This window comes from Trifolium pratense, linkage group LG6 (genome assembly GCF_020283565.1).
Source record: "Trifolium pratense cultivar HEN17-A07 linkage group LG6, ARS_RC_1.1, whole genome shotgun sequence".
NCBI lineage: Eukaryota > Viridiplantae > Streptophyta > Magnoliopsida > Fabales > Fabaceae > Trifolium > Trifolium pratense.
In genome coordinates this window covers 17,794,185-17,816,325 of record NC_060064.1, presented here as the reverse complement: position 1 = coordinate 17,816,325, position 22,141 = coordinate 17,794,185, and the positions used below count along the sequence as shown (strand labels likewise).

The window sequence follows — 22,141 nt, the reverse complement described above, 5'->3', positions numbered from 1 at the left end:
TTTTGACTTTTCATATATATATATATATATATATATATATATATATATATATATGAGACACAAATTTGGACAATTATTTTTTTTATAAAACAAATTTGGATAATTTTCGTAAACATACATCCATCATTATTATATCATGGGCAACATGGCGTACGAAAATTGACTTTATCTAAATATATTCTTATTCTTACACTTATCACCACTTGAAAAATAAAGCGCGTGTGTATCACGTACACATAGTGCGTGGAAAATCCACCAAATCAGTAACGTAAAATAGATGAAATTCTAGTTCAACGGTTACCACGCGGCGTTTTCTTCATGTTTCATCTTACATTCGACAAACACAAAAAAATTAAGATAAAAAATATATTAAACTCAATTGATTAATAAATTTACCTACGACAGATTATTCGATATAGTTTGAGTTCGATTTCTATTAAGAACAAGATTTTATTTACTTTACAGCCGAATTTTGAATTATCAGACTATTTTTGCGAGAATAAAAAAATTAATATAAAAAAATTAAAATTAAATTATTATTATCTTTATAAAAATATAAAAAAAGTAAAAATCTTTGGGTCTTTTTCTCTCTCTTGTCTTTCTCTCACTACACACAAACAACGATTTCCTCTTCTTCCTTTGTACTAGCACACCACCACCTCCACCATCATCTTTTCCTTTTTTCTCTCCAAAGATAAAATCTTTTTCTTTCATACTCCAACCCCTTTTCATTTCTCACCTCAAATTTGCATCTACAATCAAGATTCTCACAATTCTCACCAACAACCAACATGGTTTCATTTGGTGATTCTAGTACTTATGCTGTCTTCTCTGTGTTCATGCTTCTTCTTACTGTTACTTTTGCTGGTGATATAGTACATCCTGATAAATATGCTCCTAAGAAACCTGGTTGTGACAACAACTTTGTTCTGGTACAATTCTAAATATCATACACAAAAATTATATACTTGTTTTGAATTTTGCTTTTTTTATAGCTTCTTGTACAAATGCCATTCCTATTGCTTCTTGATTTTGGTTTGATTTGATGCTTGAAAATTGGAGAAACTAGGAGATTATTTGAAAAAGAATTGGATTTTTTTATGAAAATTGAGATGTTGGGTGGGATCAAAATTCAAATTACAGTTTTCTGCTTTTGGTTTCATCAATGAATGAGGCTGTGTCTGTGGTGTATCATGTATGCTCAACTTGAAATATTTTTTTTATTTTAGCATTAAGTGCTTGGTTATGTTTTAGATTGCTTATGCTTATGCTTATCTTTATGAAATGTATTAATGTCTAGCATTACTTTTTGTGTCGCAATTAAAATGAAGGGGAGAACAATCAATACCAGAGTGATTTGGTTTAATTAAGGGTGTTTTTAGTAGAATTGACTTTTTGTTTGTATAGTTTTGAGGTGCAGTGCATTTTTTTTTTGTTGTGCAATGAGTCTTATCTTTTACTGTTTTGTTTGTTTTTTATTTTTCTGGCTTTTGCAATAGGTAAAATTTTGCTGTTTGATTCAATTATGCTAATTTTGGTATATTTTTTTTCTGTTTTGATAATCCAAACAATCTTGCAAGCTGTCATATTTTTCTCACTTAGTCTCAACTAGACTTGTTTTCTGGATACCACTTACTAGTTACTTTGTTTCTTAATATTATCCAAATGGAAAACGATTGATGGTACAGGACGAAATCGGATGACAAATCTTAGCCGTAACTTTTTTCACCATACTCCGTTTTTTCCACATAGGTGTGACTTTTGTATTGCAAGGAACTTTTTGATTGGTTAGACAAGTTGTTCGCGTGTTTTTGACGAAATATAACTTGTACCAAATAGCACTTCTGTATCCAAAACTTGCCCTTTATTATCTATTAGAAAGTGAAGGTGGCAAGAAAATGAGAAAGAATGAGAAAAACCTTTGTGGACTGAATTATATTGAAATTGTTAATAGACGATTCATAATACAGTGGTAACTTATTTGAGCGTATTTGTTTACATAAGCATTTGTGAGACTATTTGGAAGAGCTTATGGAAACAGCTTATGACATGTTCATAAGTTGTTTTCAGCTTATTTCTATAAACTCTCTAGGATAACTTATGAAAACAACTTATAACTATATGAAATACAATTTGACTTTATTTTATTTGTAGCTATAGAATAGCTTATTCATAATGATTGGCCTTCAATGATAGTTTCTTTTATGGATAAAAGAGAAGTAAATGTTGAGGACTTGAATACATTCAAGTTTCTTTTGAAATAATGAGAACAAGGTGATGGTGTTCACATGACTGATACAAAGCATATAATTTGAAAAATGAAATCTGCAAATCTCTTATCTTATGTCTTTCAGGATTTCATCAAACAACTATGTGGCCCTTTCGCTATTTTCTATGAGTATTGATTGGTGGAAGTATGTATGAGTTTTTCCAGCAGCTTTGACTGATTTTTCTTTTGTTAGGTCAAAGTTCCAACTTGGATTGACGGCGTAGAAAGTGGCGAGTATGTCGGTGTTGGTGCAAGATTTGGACCTACATTGGAGTCAAAAGAAAAGCGGGCAAACCATACTAGAGTTGCCATTGCAGATCCTCCTGATTGTTGTAGCAAGCCTAAGAATAAGGTATTCTAGTTTCATGCTATAATTGAACTTCCTGAATAATAATGCAACTTCTTCTGTGCATGTGAAGCATAGATTGAATTCCATATTAAAAGCTCTAAAATTTTAAGTTTATTAATAATTTGTAATATGGAGTGCCTTGAAATTTTTTTAGCTTACCGGCGAGGTCATTTTGGTGCACCGAGGACAATGTAGTTTCACAACCAAGGCAAATATAGCTGAAGAAGCTGGTGCTTCAGCCATCCTGATTATAAATAACCGTGCAGGTTTTTGCATGCAATTTTTTTCTTTTTCAAAATGCATTTCAAGATGTAAATACTAATTTTTCAGTTTAATGTTATAGCTTTTAGAGAATGTAAATACTTTTTGTTCATTACTTGGTAGAAAAAAGAAAAGGCAATTTGCAATGAGAGGTTATATTATTTTTTAAGCAATTGTTTTATGTCCTTATTGTGCAGGACTCTTCAAGATGGTCTGTGAAGATAACGAAACCGATACTGATATTGGAATACCTGCTGTCATGCTTCCACAAGATGCCGGTGAAACCTTGCAAAATTATATACAAAACAAGTCCACAGGCATGTTTCACTTCCTCTGCTATTGTGTCTATTCATTTGTAATCAATTGTGAATTTCTTAGCCACATAAAGATTTAAAAGAATTATTTTATATTTCGATACCTGGCCTGGTTTTGTGTCTTACACATTTGCATGTTCATTCTCTCTTGAAGTGTCTGTGCAGTTATACTCTCCAAAACGTCCACAGGTCGATGTCGCAGAAGTATTTTTATGGCTTATGGCTGTTGGTACCATTCTCTGTGCTTCTTACTGGTCTGCCTGGACTGCCAGAGAAGGTGCTATCGAGCGAGAGAAGCTATTAAAGGTTACCTAGTTCCTTTTCATGTCAAGTTTATTCGTTTTTTATTATAAAAGAAATACTATTTTTACAAAGAAAGAACAAATGCTGAAAAGTCAAAACAACTCAGTAAAACAATAAAGGTCTAGTGCTCATCTTCACAGAGAATTCCTTTAACAACAGTTTGTTCTCTTTTTTGAAATGAACTTTTTTTTTTTATTTATGAAGGAAATTTTCTTTTAAAAAACAATTTATTCTGAAAATAATATATAGAACATCTACAATTGCAGGATGATTCAAATGAGTATCTAAATACAGAGAATGCTGGTTCCAGTGGTTATGTGGAAATAAGTACAGTAGCAGCAGTTTCATTTGTTGTGATCGCTTCTTGTTTCTTGTTTATGCTTTACAAACTAATGTCGTACTGGTTTGTTGAAATTCTGGTGGTTCTTTTTTGCATTGGTGGGGTTGAGGTGAGTAATTATTTTTCCAGGATTGATTCTTGATGAATACTGTTAGAATATATGAAAAAATCGTATAATATCTTGACGTAATGTTAGAGTATCTTATCTTAGATTATCTCTTGAAATTACTTTTCTTATTTCTTAGTTATTATCATGATTTGTTTCCGTATTCACCATGGTATTAAAATTTTATCCAGTCATTACTCCAAAAAATAAATAAATTATCCAATCATTCATACTAAACAGCCCTAAAGTCATGAGATTATAGTTTGATGTTATTGTTGATACAGAAGCTGAATCTTTATTCTTTGCATGCTTTTAGGGACTGCAAACTTGCTTGGTGGCTCTTTTATCATGGTAAGTCTTGTATATCATTGTAACGTCGTCAGCTTTACAGGAAATATTGTATATCATGAGATTATAGTTTTGTCGTGTTATATAGAAAATTTATTCTGCTAAATTCACCCGAAACAATATCGAATTGACAACAAAATGTTTTATAGTTTCAGCTGGTCTCAACATGCTGCACAAACATATGTGAAAATACCCTTCTTTGGTGCTGTATCATATCTCACGCTTGCTGTTACTCCCTTCTGCATAGTGTTTGCTGTGGTTTGGGGAGTTAAACGTCGTGTATCGTATGCTTGGATTGGTCAAGATATTCTTGTAAGAATAGTTTTTTTGCTTTCAGTGTCTGTCTGGTCAAATTTCTTTTTCTTTCTTTTTCGATTCATGACTGATTGTTTTGATGGCACATGCACAAGCATTAAATTGTGTGTATTATTAAACTAACAATGTTTGATAATGCACACTATTCTTTGTTTTGCAAATAAAGAATTTTATGGCACAAGTAAGGAATCAGATACCTTCATCCTCATTGGACAGTAATTGAAGTAACGACTTGGACGGTGGGATTGGTCCCCTCGGATTAGTCGGTCCTTGGGCCGGATACCGAGTTTTAAAAAAAAAAAAAAATTTGAAGTAACGACTTGAACATATTATTTGTTTTTCAAATATAAAGATCCAGTAACAGTTACTTGGTGTATGTTTGGAATCACGGTGCATTGCGATTATGTTGAAGCTCCAAACTGTAGCTTTTATGAAAATCAAAGTGACACATCATGATTCTGCCAAACTCACCATCAATCCAATCATACACTAAATTGGATTAGTATTATCTGTGTTTTATTTTTCACTTCTATGTTTTATTTCTTTATTACTTCAAATTTGAGATAGGTCATGATACTTGCTCCCATTTGACATGGCATCACTTTAGAAATTGTACTCTTCCATTTTTGGATCTCTAATAACTTGAACACAGTTTGCTGTGTGCCAACCTAGTAACTTCCAATAACTTGAGAAACGAATTACGAACATGTTTTTTAATATTCTATTTTCAGGGTATCGCTTTGATAATTACGGTTCTCCAGATTGTCCACATACCAAATCTCAAGGTGATGAATAACCTTCATATTTTTACCTTATTCATGTGACCTCTTTTACGAACAAAGACACTAATGTATACATTCCTTTCATAAGGTTGGAACTGTTCTACTCGGCTGTTCCTTCGTATATGACATCGTCTGGGTGTTTATGTCTAAACTTGTGTTCCATGAGAGTGTGATGATAGTGGTGAGTGTTTAAAAAAAAAACTCCTATTCCTACCTTTCTTTAGAAAGTTTTTTATTTCTTTCTCCCCTTTCCCCTTAAAATTGAAATCCACGCTACATTTTTGCTTCTTAACAGGTAGCTCGTGGTGACAGAAGTGGAGAAGACGGCATCCCCATGCTGCTCAAGATACCGCGTTTATTCGATCCTTGGGGTGGTTACAGTATCATCGGTTTCGGGGACATAATCTTACCAGGCCTTCTAGTAGCATTTTCATTAAGGTTGAATTTAGTTTTAAACACAAGTGGACATCAACTCCTTATAAAAACAAAGTTTGACACAGGAAGATAATGTTATGTTATGTGTTTTGTTAATGGTTCATGAAATTGATTATTCTTTTTTTTTTGGTCAAGATGAAATTGACTATTCTATTGGTAACTTTACAGGTATGATTGGTTAGCAAAGAGGAACCTTCGAGCAGGATACTTTTTGTGGGCAATGAGTGCTTATGGTTTAGGTTTGTTATGTTTGATCTACAGATAGTTATATTGATAGGATATATCATCTGAGTAATTTTCCTTGATTATGTTGGAGTTCAGTTTACATATTGTTCCTTGAATTTTGATCAGGTTTGCTTGTCACATACTTAGCTTTGAATTTGATGGATGGGCATGGTCAACCAGCTTTGCTGTATATAGTTCCATTTACACTTGGTTAGTAAAATTATCACACAAATAAATTTAAACCACAAAATAAACATCGATTATTGTGCAAAAGAAATATTTGAACATGTTCCATTTGGCTGTTTAAAGTGGGAACTGTTGTCAATTGCGGATCATATGATTGCAGAAATTAGCGATCTGTTCAAATTCCGTTATGCTAAAGTGCTAGTATAGCCACTATTTGATTGCATTAAATTGTGTAACGAAGAATAATAGTGGTTTGTTAAAATTCCACTGCACTATAACACACTACGGCGCTGCAATAGCCACTATTCAGAGAGGCCTTCTGTATACCAGTATGATATATGAGGCATATTAGGTGTGTACCAGCATCAAAGCTGGTACAATTTTTTAAACATTTGTTTTTGTATATGCAGGAACCTTTTTGTCACTGGGAAAGAAGAGAGGTGAACTCGAAATCTTATGGACAAGAGGGCAACCAAAAATGCCTTGCCCTCACATTCGAGAGGATCATCAACCAGTGGATCAGTGATCTCCAACATAGTATTGTAGATGTTAGTTTACTTTACAGGAGACTTATAACAAATCTTAGGAGATTATGTAACATTTGTAGATCTATCATAAGTATAACAAAATTTCAACCAACTGATATCATACAAACAGTGTACTTAAAATCAGCAGCTGAGACTTGAGATACCGTTCTGAGTCTTAGATGTTGGAGAATCCATGAATCTGTTTGTACTTTGTTGTAAGATTAGTTTTTTTTTTTCTGAGAAAGTTGTTCAGAGGACAGAGAAATTTTAAGAGTTTCCATGTCTTTTTTTTGGGATAACATCTTCCATGTCTTCATGAGAATGGTTGACAGCATGGTTTACAACTATATTATGTTAATGACAAGAAGGCATATAATATCTCCAACAATTTTCAATCAACAGAGACAACACTGGAAAAATATGTTAAAAGCTGCCCATAGTAAAAAAAATAAAAAATTGAAATAGAAACGATCAGTTATTGATAGATGATATAAAATTATTAGTGAATCTCATTTAGTAAGTTTTTTTTTGTTGGAGAATTGATAATATATTAAAAAAATTATAAAAGAGTGATGTGTACACATGAAACTCAACGACACCAAATAATCATGCATGAGAACATCTCAAAAGTATTTAAACACGGTAACAACTACTTCAAAAGGTAAACTTTAAAGTTGTTAGTGCAATATTGAAAATAGTATCAAAATGCTTTATACAAGCAAGGGATCAAACCATCAATTTTCAACCTAACATTACATAAACCAAAAGGCATAAATGAGCCTTTAAACCCTTTTTTATCTAACAAGTACATAAATCATCAAGGCACAAATGAGTCTCTAAATCAAAACTCGTAAAGGAAAAAACCGAAGGAAAATGCACAAGATATTTACGTCCCTTACAAGCTCAGAAAACAGTTTTTTAACTTATTTTCTTTCCTATTAAGTACAATAGACAGCCCCCAGCATCAAATTGCGCCTGGACTAAGCACCAACAATGAAGTGCACAGAATAAAATTAAAGAGTAAATGGGAAAAATAAAAACAACTGACATGCCACACTTTTCTAGTACTTGTCAGTAACTCTCAAAATTGTTCAAGCCATTGGCCAGATGGGTAGGCTTGCGTGGATTCATTTCCCTCGACTCCAGTCCTGTATATGGAATGATATTTATTAGAGTTGTGAATGACACCATAAATGACTGAAATGGTATAAAACACTATCAATTTTAAGATTAACATGTTATATCAAAAGATAGGGAGACCATAATCATATGAAAATGCATCACTATTAAATAACACCCCGAATAAATTCTAGGCCAAATCAAGGAGATCACAAATTCATGCAAGTTCAGAGGTGATATCAGGAGAAACTTTCGTTGCCTAAACGGCATATCATGGATCCAAAAGTTGATACTACATGAAAAGATGCAATTTTTACTTTGCTTAGCAGGTCATACGACAATGCTAACAGACTATATACTATTCAATGAATCAAACAGTTAAAACTGACAGTATATCGATGTGGTGAAGGCTAGGGTGAAGCGCTTTCAATGTACCACCACTCTCATCCATTAAGTATAAGCATAAGAAATCCATTTAAAAAAAAAGTATAAGCATAAAAAAGGACAGAAAGGATGGATTTAAAAAGGAATGGAATGCCAAGAATATTATTGTACAGATATGTTGTCGGTTACTACAAAGAAAAGGAATTTAAAAGTTCAGCTAACATGTGCATCACAGATAAGTAAAATAACTGCAGACAGATGGAAAAAACATACAAGTATTTCGTCTTAGAAAACCATTCCCGTTGGTAGCAAAAAGCATTGATTTCCTTTCTTGCCCTGATGATAAAAATTCTTGCATCCTTTCTGGCCAGTCAGAATTTAAACGGCGGGCAAAATCTTCAACTTCCCTGTGTCATGGGGAATCAAGCAAATAAGAACCCATGTATATAAAGCACAATTATATAACCATCATGCAAACAGCCAATGTATCAAATGGAAATTTTGTTACCGAAAATAAATGCTACAATATAAGAATATAGGCTATTTCCTATGATTAGTTTATATTCTTAAGAGTACATCTTAGGATTATATTTTACATTTACTTATAATTATTTTGATTTGTTCTTGATTTATGATTGAGTCTATGTATCCCTATAAATAAGTATTACTATGGAGTCTTTTGCATCAAGCTACTATTCAGTCAATATGAATAATATTCACGGTTCTTGTTTCTCTCTTCCTTTTATCTAAAATCCCACAACTTCAACATGGCATCAAGAGCTTGGTTCGATCCTCCTTCAACTGTCTCACCACTTTTCCGTTGTGGAGTTCCCAAATGTTTGGGAATATAATAAAAAATTTCTCTCTTCCTAGCAAGGTTTGAAATCCTAGTTCTTTATTTTCAGGTTCATCCACCGTCAAGGCTAACCCTAGTTTGTTTTCCAGATTGGGTGCTGAATGTCCAAGTCTGGTCCCAAAACCCTAACCATCACACTCTCACACGTAGCTTTCCCTTTAAACTGTCCAACGTAGAACGCCCTATGTGTCACTGTGACCACACAACCGTATTTGCCGGAGTCAGATCGGCCAGTCCCCAAATCGCCTCCGTCAACCGCTATGTCACGCACCACTCTTCAGACCTCCAACGAGGTCGCTGTTGATTGTTAGACTCTCCTCCACCTCCTGGATCTGTTGGATCCCGCGTTTAGGGTGTCTTCCAGATGTTTCTCTGCTGTATCATACAGTGTTTTCACCACTGTGGGCACGTACAACACCTTAAAGCAAGGTTTTTCAGTCTCCTTCAACAGTTTTCCGTCCTGGTTCTGAATCTGTCATTGTTTTTTTGTTGTTGTTATTATTATTATTATTATTATTATTATTATTATTATTTTAGTGCAACAATAATATCATGTTCATGATTTCGTATTTTGGCATTGGTTCTTGCTTCAAATTTTGTTATTCTGGTCAAATTCATTGTTTTATGCCTAAGATCTAATGCAGTTACTTCTGTTTAGACATTTGGATGTCTCTGTGAAGGTGTGTTTCGCACTTTGTTTTCTGCTAGTTTGTTTTTGTACACTCAGGCCACTGTGCAACTATTCTGCATGTTACTTAGTGCTCTGTTTCTGTCTAGTTAGTGTGCATTTCGTTCTGGTCTGATTTTGCACATCTTTTTACTCAAGTTTGTCATTAACATCATCTCTATAAGTTATGTGGTCATATCTCAAATCTTGCAATCAGTTTCAAGTTGTTCGTTGATAATTTGTCTAAGTCACTCTTGTCATAGTGTACATTCTGCATTTTATCAATTTCGTCTCTAATGGAAGACTCTGGTCATTGGTCTCGGCACACTGTAAATAGTCTCCAGTAGTCCCTGCGCCCTAACCAAACTCAAGGTTGAGTTGTTGGCACCACCAGTCACAGATGGCATGTCCCACCACTTAAGTTAATTTGTCTTTCTAGTTGTCCTGTTGCCAACTATCGTCAATGTCAAGTAACCGGCACAAATCACACACTTAAGTTGTTGTTTCAAGCAAAGGACATCATCTGACCCAATATCATTGCAGCTTTGTTGGACGTAGTTCGTGAAAGTTCACTATGGTTCTAATACTAGTTGGTTTGGTTTTCTCTTTTAAAGGGTATACTTGTAACAAGTTTAAAGCTTAGAAGCTTTAGCTTGAGGGGGAGTGCTAGAATATAAGAAAGCGTCTGATAATATTTTACAATATCTTCTATATTATGTTAGAATATCTTAAGTTATTTCCTATGATTAGTTTATATTCTTAGAGTATCTCTTAGGATTATATTTTATATTACTATTATTTTGATTTGTTCTTTTTTATGATTGAGTCTGTGCATCCCTATAAATTAGAATTATTACTGAGTCTTTTGCCTCAAGCTACTATTCAGTCAATATCAATAATATTCAAGGTTCTCATTTCTCTCTTCCTTTTATCTAAAATTCCACAACTTCAACAAGATACAAGGACGACAACTAACAAGAATGTCATGAACAAAAAATACTTGGAGCTAGCTCAAGCGGGTAAGAGTAAGGTGGGTAGAAGGCTTAAGTTCAGTTCCTTGTAAACCAGAGAGTGTCTAGTAAGCTTAGGCAATAGTATAAGCAAAGTTTTACAGGTAGTCTTGCCAAATGCTTAAAAGAAAGGAAGGAGAGATTAGTTGTCATCCTAAGCAAGCAAAACTTACACCATTGTGTAAAATTTGGATAAATAGCTAATGTAAACGCTTATTGAATAAAACTCATTATTGTTAAGATCTCTATTATTGGGTCACCCACAATTGTCCACGCTTCAGATGTCCAATCTTGAACGTGAGGTGTGTTGAGATCCCACATCAACTAAAAATATGGCCAAATTAGTCCTTATAAGCTTGAGCAGCCCTCATCCCTGTGAGCTAGCTTCTGGAGTTGAGATGGGCCCAGTTCAAAATCTAAAATGGCATTAAATTCTATCCTAGATTTATTATTTGGTCATCCATATTTGTGCATGCTCTAGATGTCTAGTCTTAAACATGAGGGGAGATGTTAAGATCTCTATTGTTGGGCCACCCATATTTCTCCACACTATAGATGGCCTGAGCATGTAGAAGTGTGTTGATATCTCACATCCTATGTTGTCAATAGTGCGCTATAGCGGAATAGCATAGCAGTGGTAGGGTTCGGCGGGGCGCCATCTCCCTGTGAGCCGCCTTCAGCAGTGGTGGCTGTAGTTGCCGTGAACTGCAGCAATCCCGCTATCCGCTGTAGCAATCTAGACTCACTACAGCTGTGCCTAATGGAGATGAGGAGTTGGAGGTGAAAGAACAAATATTCATAAACCCTTCTAGACATTTACAGAGTGTTTATGCCATAACTTAAACCTAGATAAGCTTTACCAAACACCTCCTATGTTGACTAGAGTTACACTGAACCAGATAGCCAGAACTAATATTTTTAGATAAGTTTATCAAAAGCAAAGTCCACGTTTGCTAAAGACAATAATAGGCAGACAGCCATTGACAAACGAAAAAAAAATAGACTTTATAAGCAATTAGTGCAAACAATGTACTTAGAATGGAGCCCAACCTGTCAATTTTTGCCTGTAGTGCAGGATCGATCTCATCATCTACATCTTCATCATCATCAAACTCTTTATGACTAAAAGTGTCATCTTCTGTATAAATATTTGAGGTCCCAGCAATTTTATCAGATACAGCACTATGACCACTTAACTCCTATCGCAAGAAAACAGGCAAGATACTTTTAGAATTTATATGATAAATAATTGGTTTGTTTATTAGGCAAGGAAAGAAAGAGCAAAAGAACATGATATTTACAGTAACCTTTTTCACTTCGGAAGCTTCAGTCAAAGTAGAGTTTTTCTTCTGCTCTTTTTTTCTTCTATTCTTCTTTTTATTCTTAGAAGTTTTAGACCCTTTTGAATCTGTGAAAAATTATTCACCCGTAATTAGCCATTCAAAAGAAATAAACTAGAACATAATTTAAGAACCTATAGCTTTCAAACAATGCCTACGCAAAGGAATTACAGGAAATTTTTAAAATGAAATGAAAAAGTAGAGGCTACAAGACACAGGCAATAAAAATTATCAACAATAATGCTATAAACATTAGACATAGTGACACACAAGGTTCAGTGAAAAATAGGCCATACAATAGTAATGTCAGGACGGAAATTCAATTGAAATTAGCACTATGATTTTAAGGAACATTTAAGTATTTCTCAAACCTGGATTTCAAATATAGTTTAAGAAAAATGGTAGTAATAAAGAAAGGGAAAATACATAGCATTAGTGTTGACTGTACGATTTAAACTAGTCTACCCTAAATTTAGTGGGAGACGAGCTAATAGTTCTATTGATATTAGAATGCATCATCTTTAATTATAGACAACCCACATCGGAGCTGTCGGTTTATACTAGCATTCAGAACTAGATAGTAAAAGTAAATGAGTAATTCAAATTTTGATTTTATGACCACAGCCACAAATCAACTGGTTGTCTCGTCAGGTGGGTTCAGAAGAAAACAATAAAATAAGTAATATTGATAATAAGACTTCAATCAAGGATGGGTGGTACACAGTTCATCAATCTACAGGCAGAAAGCAGGAAGAAAATTCGATGAAAAGCGGGGATAAAGATTTTTAATTTACCTCCATCATTTCCATTAATAAAAGACAAAAGGTCATCAACCGAGCGTTCATCTACATGTTCTTCTTCTAATTCAACATTCTGAAACATTTGAGAGACCAATTATTATTAAAGTCAACAATCTACAGTTTAGAACGTAATAAATAGAAGAGGTGCAAGTAAGCATCTCTCAGCATTTAGAAATAAAGACAACATTTGACAACAACATATACTGTAATATGATTAAAATAAAGAAAGAACAGTGCGGTACCTTTAATCTTCCACGCTCTTTTAGCTCTTTCCTTTTTTTTGCATACAACCGGTTCAAAAGCCTTATCCTCGGGTCATCAGTTGTGTTTTTCAGAGGCTCCAACTTCTCTTCCTGGACCAAAAGTACGTGTGAAAAATGAAAATTAAACATGGAAGGAATAATTAGCATAAAGAGTTCTCGCAAGCACCACACACCTCTGTGAGATCATCCGGCAAATGAAATATCTCTCGTATCTCTTCGGGAGATTTTCCTTCAATTATTCTTGCAAGTGTACGACTTGTAAGATCAACCAGCGGCCTTAATTGAAGGCTGTCTGCAGCTGATGTCAAGTCACAGAGCCGTTTGGTATCCATCCTGATGAATTTTTCATCGTGAGACTTCCGTTCCTATACAACGAATACTCCCCTATGTCAAATCAGCTTTGACACTGATTGTTTTTCAGCCTTATATTGTCTTTTATCTACATAATGACAATGATGGTGGAAAAGCATTAAATAAAGAGGTAAAACCTTGTTTGAGCGACCTGCCACTTGATGAAATCGACAATAATCAAGAACTAAGCTCAGCATAGCAGGACTGACTTTTTCAGGAAGGCATATCGCACAATTTTTGGAAGATCCTGTGCCTTTTTGTATTATTTCTTGACAAATGAAAGGGCAAAACATTGCAATTTCTTGTTCCACCTGTTGGATTGACCCATCTGATGTCTGAAGCCAAATATAGGGCTTCATCATCTGAAAATGAAAATTAATATCATTATAGTTTAAGTTCAATGTAAATCGTAAGCAAAGCAAGTTATTGATTTGATTCTAAAGGACAGCTGTTTAATTAGATTCAAGACTCAAGAGTAATAGTTTTGTCTTTCTAGATAGATAAATTTTCCTAGGGTTTCTGTTTCCCCCCCCCACAATAGGCACAACAATGATAAATAAAAATAAAATTAAAAAAAAAAAAAAAAAACATCAATTTGGTTTAGCTTTGAATGCTGTAAGAGAGACAACAGCGAGCTTATTCAAGATGTCATACCTCAGGTTTAATAACTGACATGTCGATTTCCGACATCTTAAACCAATTCAAAAACTAAAATATGTTGATAATTGAAGTTTCTTGATGGTGTAAACAGTATCTGCTGAGGTAGAAACTTAGCCTTCAAGTCGAGAAAATCAGATAACACATTTAAGTATTTCTTCCCTCAGGATTAAGTTGTTGCAGCAACATTTCTCAAAATGTACATTGACCACCAAAATATTTGCAGTAATACAAAAACCTCCTTACCACAAAACAAAACAGGCATACACTTTGCAAAAGAACAGAATGAAGAATAATTCACCACCTTCAAAATTTAAAGTAATCGCTGCAAAGTCATAAATAAGAAAGTCACTATGTTTGTTAGTTAAATAAGGATGTAGTACAGCTCATATGGTAAAAATTTGCAGGGACATATGATATGCTAGGGCACAGTTCGAATCCGCAATTATCCAGCTCATAAGAATGATGGTTATTTAATCAGGAACATAACAAAAGCAGTTCTTCATCACCTATGAAGCACAAACACTTCATATGTCGCGACAGATATGATTAATTGAATTATGTTATTTTCTCAAATTATTATTGGTATGGACATGTCAGTGTCGGTATCATATCTGGTGTTTGTATATGTGCTTCATAGTTCATCACACTAAGGATACCAATGACACTAAACCCCTTCCTTCAAACAGACATTGAAGAGTATAGAATAAGTTAAATTTTATCATTCCTATTACAAAATAATTAACTATTAGCACCCACCATTTTTGCTAATATCATCATTTCTAGCAAACCAAACAAAAACAAAATTCAACAACAACAACAACAAAAGAAGATTAAAAAAAAACACATTTTGAAGACAACCCATGATTCTATAAAAACAAGGTTAGGTGAAGACAAGTAAGAAAGGGCAAAAACATAAACAATGATAAACATTGAAATGGAGCAAGACAATTCATGCGTTATGTTTTTGGAGGGAGAGAAAAGGAGAAGAAGGAAAAGGGGTTGAGCGTGAAGTACCTGAGAAGAGAGAGGGAGAAGGAAGGAATTGCTTTGAATTGGAGGGAATTGGCGGTTGTCGGCGATGAACAGAGAAAATGGATAGATAGAATAGAATACAAGAGAGAGAAAGAAACAAAGAGAGAGAAAGAAAGGGGATTTTGATTTCGATCAAAATCAAAAATTGAAAATTCACTCTTAATTTGGGTTGGGTTATGGCTTATGGGCTTTACCTTAGGACTAGTTTCAATTTTGACTTTGGAATTGCTATTTGTACCACTTATTCAACTTTTTAGAACTTGAATTGGTGCACTATTTTTCTTATTTCAAAAATACTCCTTTTTACCTTGGGGCCTATGTTGTATTCAAGTGTGAGTGTTTATTTTTCGGATCGATTATTAATGAGATAAATGTTAAATATATAAGAGTGGTGGTTTATATATCTAATGTTTTAAGATTTTGAGTTTAAATGTGTCGTTTTCATATATCATAGGTACAAAAGGCAACCTAAAGATTTTTTTTTTTTTGCACTTTTTGGTCTTTTAAAAATTTTATATCACAATGTTTGGTCCATACTTTAATCAAACTGTTTTATACTTTCACATTTTTGAATGGTTTTTTGTATTCATGTTTATAATATTATAAGAACATCTCCGATAAAAATTTAGAGTTTTTTAACCTAAGATGAATTATTTATGAATTTTTATGTGCAAAAAACTAAAAAATTCATATTTAATTCATCTCTTATTAAAAAAATAATAATCTTTTGCAAGAGAAATTCATATAATGTTAAAAAAAAATTAAACTTTTACAAAGGAGATTCATATAATGTACTAAACATGACCGCAATTTTCTTTTTAAAAAAATTTCGAATGATATACACGGGTTTAATGAAAAGTAGAACAAAAAATATGACATAAAATACTTCTAGGACCAAAAAGTGCGAAAAAAATCTTTAGGAACTAAAAACAAAATTCTAAAAAAATATAGGAACCATTTACTTATTTAACCCTAATTATAATTAAACTATTAAATTTTTGAATGATTTTTTATAGGCATGTTCAAAATATTATATAAAGTTTATTTACTAAAATTTATAATTTTTTAATATGATATGAATTTTTTGTTTAAAAAATTCAAGAAAAATGTAACAAAAATTATGACTTAGAAATTAAATTTTGAAGTCATTTATTTGGAAGAACTTTTTATGATGTTTAAAACATATCTGCGAAAAATAATTCAAAATACACATTGACCTAACAATAGAAACTATAAAAATGAGTGCATAATGTAAACAAAAATAAAATAAAAATGAATGAATGAATAAATTTTTTTAGAGACTAACTACTAAACTTAAATCTTTCATTCTTTTTGGTACAATGACTGCTGTTTGTGACGATGACGATACGCCACGTGTCACGCTCTCAACCCCCCTTTCTCTTTAGCTATGATGCCACTAGAATATGATGCCACTATAATTCCTCATTTTAATTTTAACCAAAAAATCCCAAAGAATATATTATGAAAAATGATTATTATGAACAAGAAAATAAAGAGAAAAAATTTCTATATTCAAGAAAATGTGTATCAAAGAAAAAAAAAAAAACATGTTCCCTCTACTTTGCTTATTGCTTATTATCCTGAGAGTGAAAGCATAAGCAAAAGAAGAGAATTCCATGGATGATAAATTGCCATAAATTTTTATATAGTTCTTCAGTTTCATTATTATCAAAAAACATATATAGCACCAATGTCTATAAGTGGTTTAATTTCCAACAGAAACTTCACTTCTTTCATTGCTTCAGGTTCATCTTCCTTAACCACTATTAATATTCACTCAACTTATTTTATTTTTCCATTACTTTATTCAAATATTTTGATGCCTTCAAGCATTTTTTGAAGAATTGAATTATCTACTTGTTGCTTGTAATTTGTATTAATTTTACTTTTTTTTGTTTCTTTACTAATTTTTATGCTTTTGAAATTTATTTAGTGCAGAATTGAGTTGTAGATAGTTAAAAAAATTAAAAATTATCAACTTGTGGAATGGTATTTCTTGTGCTAATATTTGCTTAATTGAATATGAATTGATACTCTGATAAAATTATGGGTTGAAATGAGAAGCATGCATTTTCACTGTCTTTGTACTTACTTTAATTAGATTAATGTTGATTGTTCAGAAAAGCATGGATATTCTGGTAGGAGTTGTATAAATTAATTTTGTTTTACTCCTCTTGAAACCCTCTAAGTTTGCATTATGTGGATCTTATATTTTAAAGGGTCATGCTAAATAGTGCCCCGGACACTTGTTAAACATACCAAAAATAAAAATAAATGATAAAATTAATATTGATAAGATAACTTTTTTTACACTATGCATTGAATGTACAAGTTCCAAGACAGAATTTCCTCGGGCACTGTTTAGCATTTTCCTATTTTAAATGCAGTTTTGATCTTCCTATTTCCACTAATTCTCGATTTTAGTCCCTAATTTCTAAATATGGTTTTAGTAACTCTTTGATATTGGCAGGAAATGTATATCAATTGAGAAAAGATCTATCACTTCAAAGAGGGAGCATTTCTGGCGTGCAACGTGGTGGACAAATTCCAAACAATCCTTTTGCAAGAAGCAGAAGCAATATTGAACAAAGAGCTGTATATGGACTAGGAGTAAGAAAGCTTAGTAAGGTAAATAGAGCTTGTGTTCATTACAGGTCAGAGGAATATGACATTGATGAAACAAAGGTGGATCCCGTGGTATCTGATGAAGGAACAAGGGAAGAAGTTCTTTCGGAAGGAAATGGTGCACCGTTATCTCCTTGGTGGAAGCAGCTTCCTAAGCGCTGGCTTATTGTATTACTATGTTTTACAGCGTTTCTTCTATGCAACATGGACCGTGTGAGTATTTTGTTTCGATATTCGTTTTAAATTACCATGTCATTTAGAGACTGGTTGGGAGAGTTTATGGAAGCAGCCTTACGACAAGTCCATAAGTTGTTTTCAGCTTTTCCCATAAGCTCACCATAATAGCTCATGAAAATAGCTTATCCTTTATATGAAAACGATTTCACTTTTTTTTATTTGTTAATGAAATAGCTTATAGATAACACAAACACTATATGATAAGTGTTTATGCTATAAGCACTCAATTAAGCTATTTATCTAAACAAGGCTTTATATGCACATCTTTTACATGCCTCAAATTTTCACTTACGATGCCTTCTCCTTGAATTATTTTAGGCAGGTAAGAATATAGTTGACTGTTTCAGAATTTGCATATCGTTGATAACCTAGTGTATATCATAAATGTTCATTTTTCCTATGTTATACATGTATATTGTAATATACAGGTAAATATGAGCATAGCTATACTTCCAATGTCACAAGAGTTTAACTGGAACAGTGCAACAGTTGGCTTAATTCAATCATCTTTTTTCTGGGGCTATCTACTTACTCAGGTGTGATTTTTATGCACATTTCATAGAGCATGTTATTAGTCTAACAAGAAATTGATTTCATATATCAATCTTCTACTGTGCAGTAAAGTACCACTGCTAGTTGAACCTTGCATAACATTGTTATGAATTTTGCGTTTTAGATTCTTGGTGGCATATGGGCAGACAAACTTGGTGGGAAGGTAGTGCTAGGTTTTGGCGTTGTATGGTGGTCAATGGCAACAATTTTAACACCTATTGCTGCAAGAATTGGGCTCCCTTATTTGCTAGTTATGCGCGCCTTTATGGGAATTGGTGAGGTTGGTACATTCTTTAGTTATACAACCTGGTTTCAGTAACTAGTTCATATGGTCACATATTCACCTTTTCTATGTCATGCAAAACCAGCAGTTATCAGTTTTGCTATGAACTTTTGAGTAGATAAGACTGCTTCTCCAAAAAAAATTAAGTTCAATCAAATCAAAGATATTTTATCATTTTAATGGCCTCGTGTTCAAAGTTCATGTAGAGTATATGCACGAACCTTAGTCATATGATTTAGGGGAGTGCATGTCTAAACATCTTAATTGAGTTCTTATTTAATATCATATGAGAGCTTATGTCATGAGTACTTAATTCAATAGCTATTTGCATTTGGATATGGACGCTGAAAGTCAATTTGTGTTCTCAGTGGTAGTTTTCATAGTCAAAATATATATTTGGAGGGTGAGCTTTACATTGGTGGTTTCCATAAGCTATCTTGAGGAGATTACTAAAATAAGCTGAAAGGGCATATCATAAGCTATTTTTATATATTTTCTTCCCAACAGCATGTTGTTATGTAGAATTAGTGTTAGTTATGTTGGGGGTGGAATTGAACTCTCAATGTCTTTATCATTTCAATGCTTAATTTCTCCACCCCAACTACCAAGTTAACATTATATCATCGCTATTTTGTATCTGTACCTTGAGATATCTTCTAATAAGCTCTTTCAAACGTCCTCTTAACACCAAATAATGCTAACTATTTGTTTTCAGGGTGTAGCCATGCCTGCCATGAATAATATACTGTCCAAGTGGATTCCAGTTTCGGAGAGAAGCCGATCACTTTCACTGGTATATAGTGGCATGTACCTTGGTTCTGTGGTAGGTTTGGCATTCTCACCTTTCCTAATCCAAAACCTTGGCTGGCCATCCGTGTTTTACTCATTTGGATCCCTTGGAAGTATCTGGTTTGCCTTTTGGTTGAGAAAAGTAAGTCAATTTATACTTAATTTTGATGGTTTATTAGAATTCAGATTCCCTGCAGTCTAGGGATCTCATATTCATGCATTTCGATCAAGATTGGACGGTCAAAAATTGAAGATCTTAATTTTAATGTTAAATTTAAAATACTGAGCTTAAATCAGGACCGTCCGATCTTGATCAAATGACCATTGATGCCCCGACTACATGAAGGCGAGGAATCCCTGACTACAGGGAAGCCATATCGATTTATTGACTTAAATTCTGGAGTCTGTAAAGCTTATTTTCAAGAACCAATGGTCCATTGACTAAATATGAGAGGAAATGAGCTATGCTGCACAATATTTCTGAAATTTCACTCATGATATTTTCAATGGGAGGGACACTCCTTAATTCTTCCTTGTCAAGTAAACTCATTTCCTTTCCAGGCATATAGCTCACCAAAAGATGATCCGGATCTCAGGCCTGAGGAAAAAAGGCTCATTCTTGATGGCGGCGTATCAAAAGCACCAGTTTCGGACATTCCATGGAAATTAATTTTATCAAAAGCACCAGTTTGGGCTCTTATAATCTCTCATTTCTGCCACAATTGGGGGACATTTATTCTATTAACATGGATGCCTACTTATTACAATCAGGTTATGACTTATTAACCTTTTTAAAATAAATTTCTTTAGTTGTTGGATTGGATTTATCTTTGTAAAGAACTTGTAGAATTTGATACAACAAGCTAATGGATCATTATCTCAGGTTCTGAAGTTCAACCTCACCGAATCTGGTCTCTTATGCGTTCTTCCGTGGTTAACCATGGCTATTTTTGCAAATATCGGAGGGTGGATAGCTGACTCGTTAGTTAGCAAAGGCGTTTCCATAACAGCTGTTCGAAAGGTATGATAATCCCTGCTCATGTAACTGAAATATTGTCATGAATTATCAAGGGCTATATACAGATGATGTTCTTAAAGGAATGTTGTATAGAAGGAAATGTTTGGCATCTTTTTCACTCTCCAAAATGATCATGCTCTTAATATTTATGGATAATATGGCAGATCATGCAATCGATCGGGTTTCTGGGTCCTGCCTTTTTTTTGACACAACTAAGCCATGTCAAAACACCTGCCATGGCAGTATTGTGCATGGCGTGCAGTCAGGTTTGAGCTAGATCAACATTTTTTTTCCTTAATTTTAATTCCTCAACTTGTTCAAAATTTTAATTCCTCAAATTATGGCATTTTTTTGGTTTACAAGTTTTCTACTGATTATGAACCGTTAGTGCTGATACAACATATTTTCATATGATTTAAACATATGCAGCCACCTAATTCAAACCATAATATTATTTTTACAGGGATCTGATGCATTCTCACAATCTGGTCTTTATTCCAATCACCAAGACATTGGACCGCGCTATGCTGTGAGTTATTGCTTCCTAAAATGATCACGAGTTTCAATATGTCTATATAAAAAAAACTCACGAGTTTCAATTTCAGGGCATATTGCTAGGACTATCGAACACCGCAGGTGTGCTTGCAGGTGTCTTTGGCACAGCTGCAACTGGATACATACTCCAAAGAGGTCTGCATGTTCTCCGCATTCATTTTGGAGTCAACTTCTTTGCACCTTGTATCTTGGTTTTCACTTATATGTGACTTTTCTCATTGCAGGTTCTTGGAATGATGTGTTTAAGGTTTCTGTTGCATTGTACATAATAGGCACATTGGTATGGAATATCTTTTCAACTGGGGAGAAGATTCTTGACTAAAGAGTGTGATGATGTCAAGGAAGGTGTGGCATATATTTAGCAACAGAGATATAAAAACAATGATCATATGACCAAACACATAAAGTTATACACCTTCTGAAGTAGAAAAAGAGATACCATGGAAGTTTTCACCAAAAACCGTGGCCTTTATTTTAACTTCTCACCTTTTGTAACAAAAAAAATTATATAAAAAAAAAAACTCTGAAGTGAGTTTGCATGTAAAGTAAGCAAAAAGGTATGTCTACACTAAGATTTTAGTGAGATGAAATTACAATACATTTCAAATCAATATTAGGAGACCTTATTTATTTTACAGCCAAACTCACTTTATAAAAACATGTTGCTCCTTTGCAAATATCTATTCTGCACAGAAAATTGACATAGTTTCCTTCCACCTGTAAAACTTGATCTATAAGCACAATCAAGCTTAAAATACATGTTACTTGAGTAGCTTTACATCATGATATCTAGATAGAAATTAGATTGCTCGTATTTTT

General features: G+C 33.4%; 3 protein-coding genes across 4 annotated transcripts; 2 read left to right on the top strand and 1 right to left on the bottom strand.

Annotated features, from left to right (window-relative positions):
* The first annotated feature begins 576 nt into the window (after positions 1-576).
* On the top strand, positions 577-6,979 carry LOC123888928 (signal peptide peptidase-like 4). The gene is made up of 14 exons (XM_045938095.1): positions 577-932; positions 2,463-2,621; positions 2,773-2,884; positions 3,077-3,196; positions 3,348-3,499; positions 3,763-3,945; positions 4,259-4,293; positions 4,440-4,602; positions 5,337-5,390; positions 5,476-5,568; positions 5,683-5,825; positions 5,991-6,061; positions 6,174-6,257; positions 6,644-6,979. Exons 1-14 carry the CDS (start codon positions 792-794, stop codon positions 6,757-6,759), a joined length of 1,626 nt encoding a protein of 541 aa, XP_045794051.1. The 5' UTR covers positions 577-791; the 3' UTR covers positions 6,760-6,979.
* A 538-nt stretch (positions 6,980-7,517) lies between these two features.
* Positions 7,518-15,397, bottom strand: LOC123888926 (SKP1-like protein 21). Of its 2 annotated transcripts, XM_045938093.1 has the most exons (11): positions 15,225-15,362; positions 14,454-14,532; positions 14,205-14,325; positions 13,688-13,912; positions 13,373-13,564; positions 13,179-13,289; positions 12,931-13,009; positions 12,104-12,204; positions 11,847-11,995; positions 8,537-8,670; positions 7,518-7,908 (listed from the first exon to the last, which is right to left on the bottom strand). In XM_045938093.1, coding segments are annotated over exons 3-11 (1,029 nt in total). In that variant the 5' UTR covers positions 14,241-14,325; positions 14,454-14,532; positions 15,225-15,362; the 3' UTR covers positions 7,518-7,906. The 2 variants fall into 2 exon arrangements, with proteins under 2 accessions (XP_045794049.1, XP_045794050.1); XM_045938094.1 differs by having other exon boundaries at positions 14,205-14,532; positions 15,225-15,397.
* A 1,301-nt stretch (positions 15,398-16,698) lies between these two features.
* Positions 16,699-21,999, top strand: LOC123889232 (ascorbate transporter, chloroplastic-like). The gene is made up of 11 exons (XM_045938471.1): positions 16,699-17,008; positions 17,734-18,101; positions 18,554-18,661; positions 18,802-18,957; positions 19,676-19,891; positions 20,311-20,520; positions 20,633-20,770; positions 20,932-21,033; positions 21,231-21,296; positions 21,373-21,457; positions 21,547-21,999. Exons 1-11 carry the CDS (start codon positions 16,954-16,956, stop codon positions 21,642-21,644), a joined length of 1,602 nt encoding a protein of 533 aa, XP_045794427.1. The 5' UTR covers positions 16,699-16,953; the 3' UTR covers positions 21,645-21,999.
* The last annotated feature ends 142 nt before the right edge of the window (positions 22,000-22,141 follow it).

Excerpts from the sequence above, each read along its gene's own strand:
- LOC123888928 (XM_045938095.1), top strand. The coding sequence starts at position 792 with ATGGTTTCATTTGGTGATTCTAGTACTTATGCTGTCTTCTCTGTGTTC. Across the intron at positions 3,500-3,762 it reads AGCGAGAGAAGCTATTAAAG|GATGATTCAAATGAGTATCT; the intron begins GTTACCTAGTTC and ends CTACAATTGCAG. Across the intron at positions 3,946-4,258 it reads TTTGCATTGGTGGGGTTGAG|GGACTGCAAACTTGCTTGGT; the intron begins GTGAGTAATTAT and ends GCATGCTTTTAG.
- LOC123888926 (XM_045938094.1), bottom strand. The coding sequence starts at position 14,240 with ATGTCGGAAATCGACATGTCAGTTATTAAACCTGAG. Across the intron at positions 13,010-13,178 it reads AAGAGCGTGGAAGATTAAAG|AATGTTGAATTAGAAGAAGA; the intron begins GTACCGCACTGT and ends CAAATGTTTCAG. Across the intron at positions 8,671-11,846 it reads CTACAGGCAAAAATTGACAG|GGAAGTTGAAGATTTTGCCC; the intron begins GTTGGGCTCCAT and ends CCCATGACACAG.
- LOC123889232 (XM_045938471.1), top strand. The coding sequence starts at position 16,954 with ATGTCTATAAGTGGTTTAATTTCCAACAGAAACTTCACTTCTTTCATT. Across the intron at positions 18,662-18,801 it reads GGGGCTATCTACTTACTCAG|ATTCTTGGTGGCATATGGGC; the intron begins GTGTGATTTTTA and ends TTTGCGTTTTAG. Across the intron at positions 20,521-20,632 it reads TGCCTACTTATTACAATCAG|GTTCTGAAGTTCAACCTCAC; the intron begins GTTATGACTTAT and ends TCATTATCTCAG.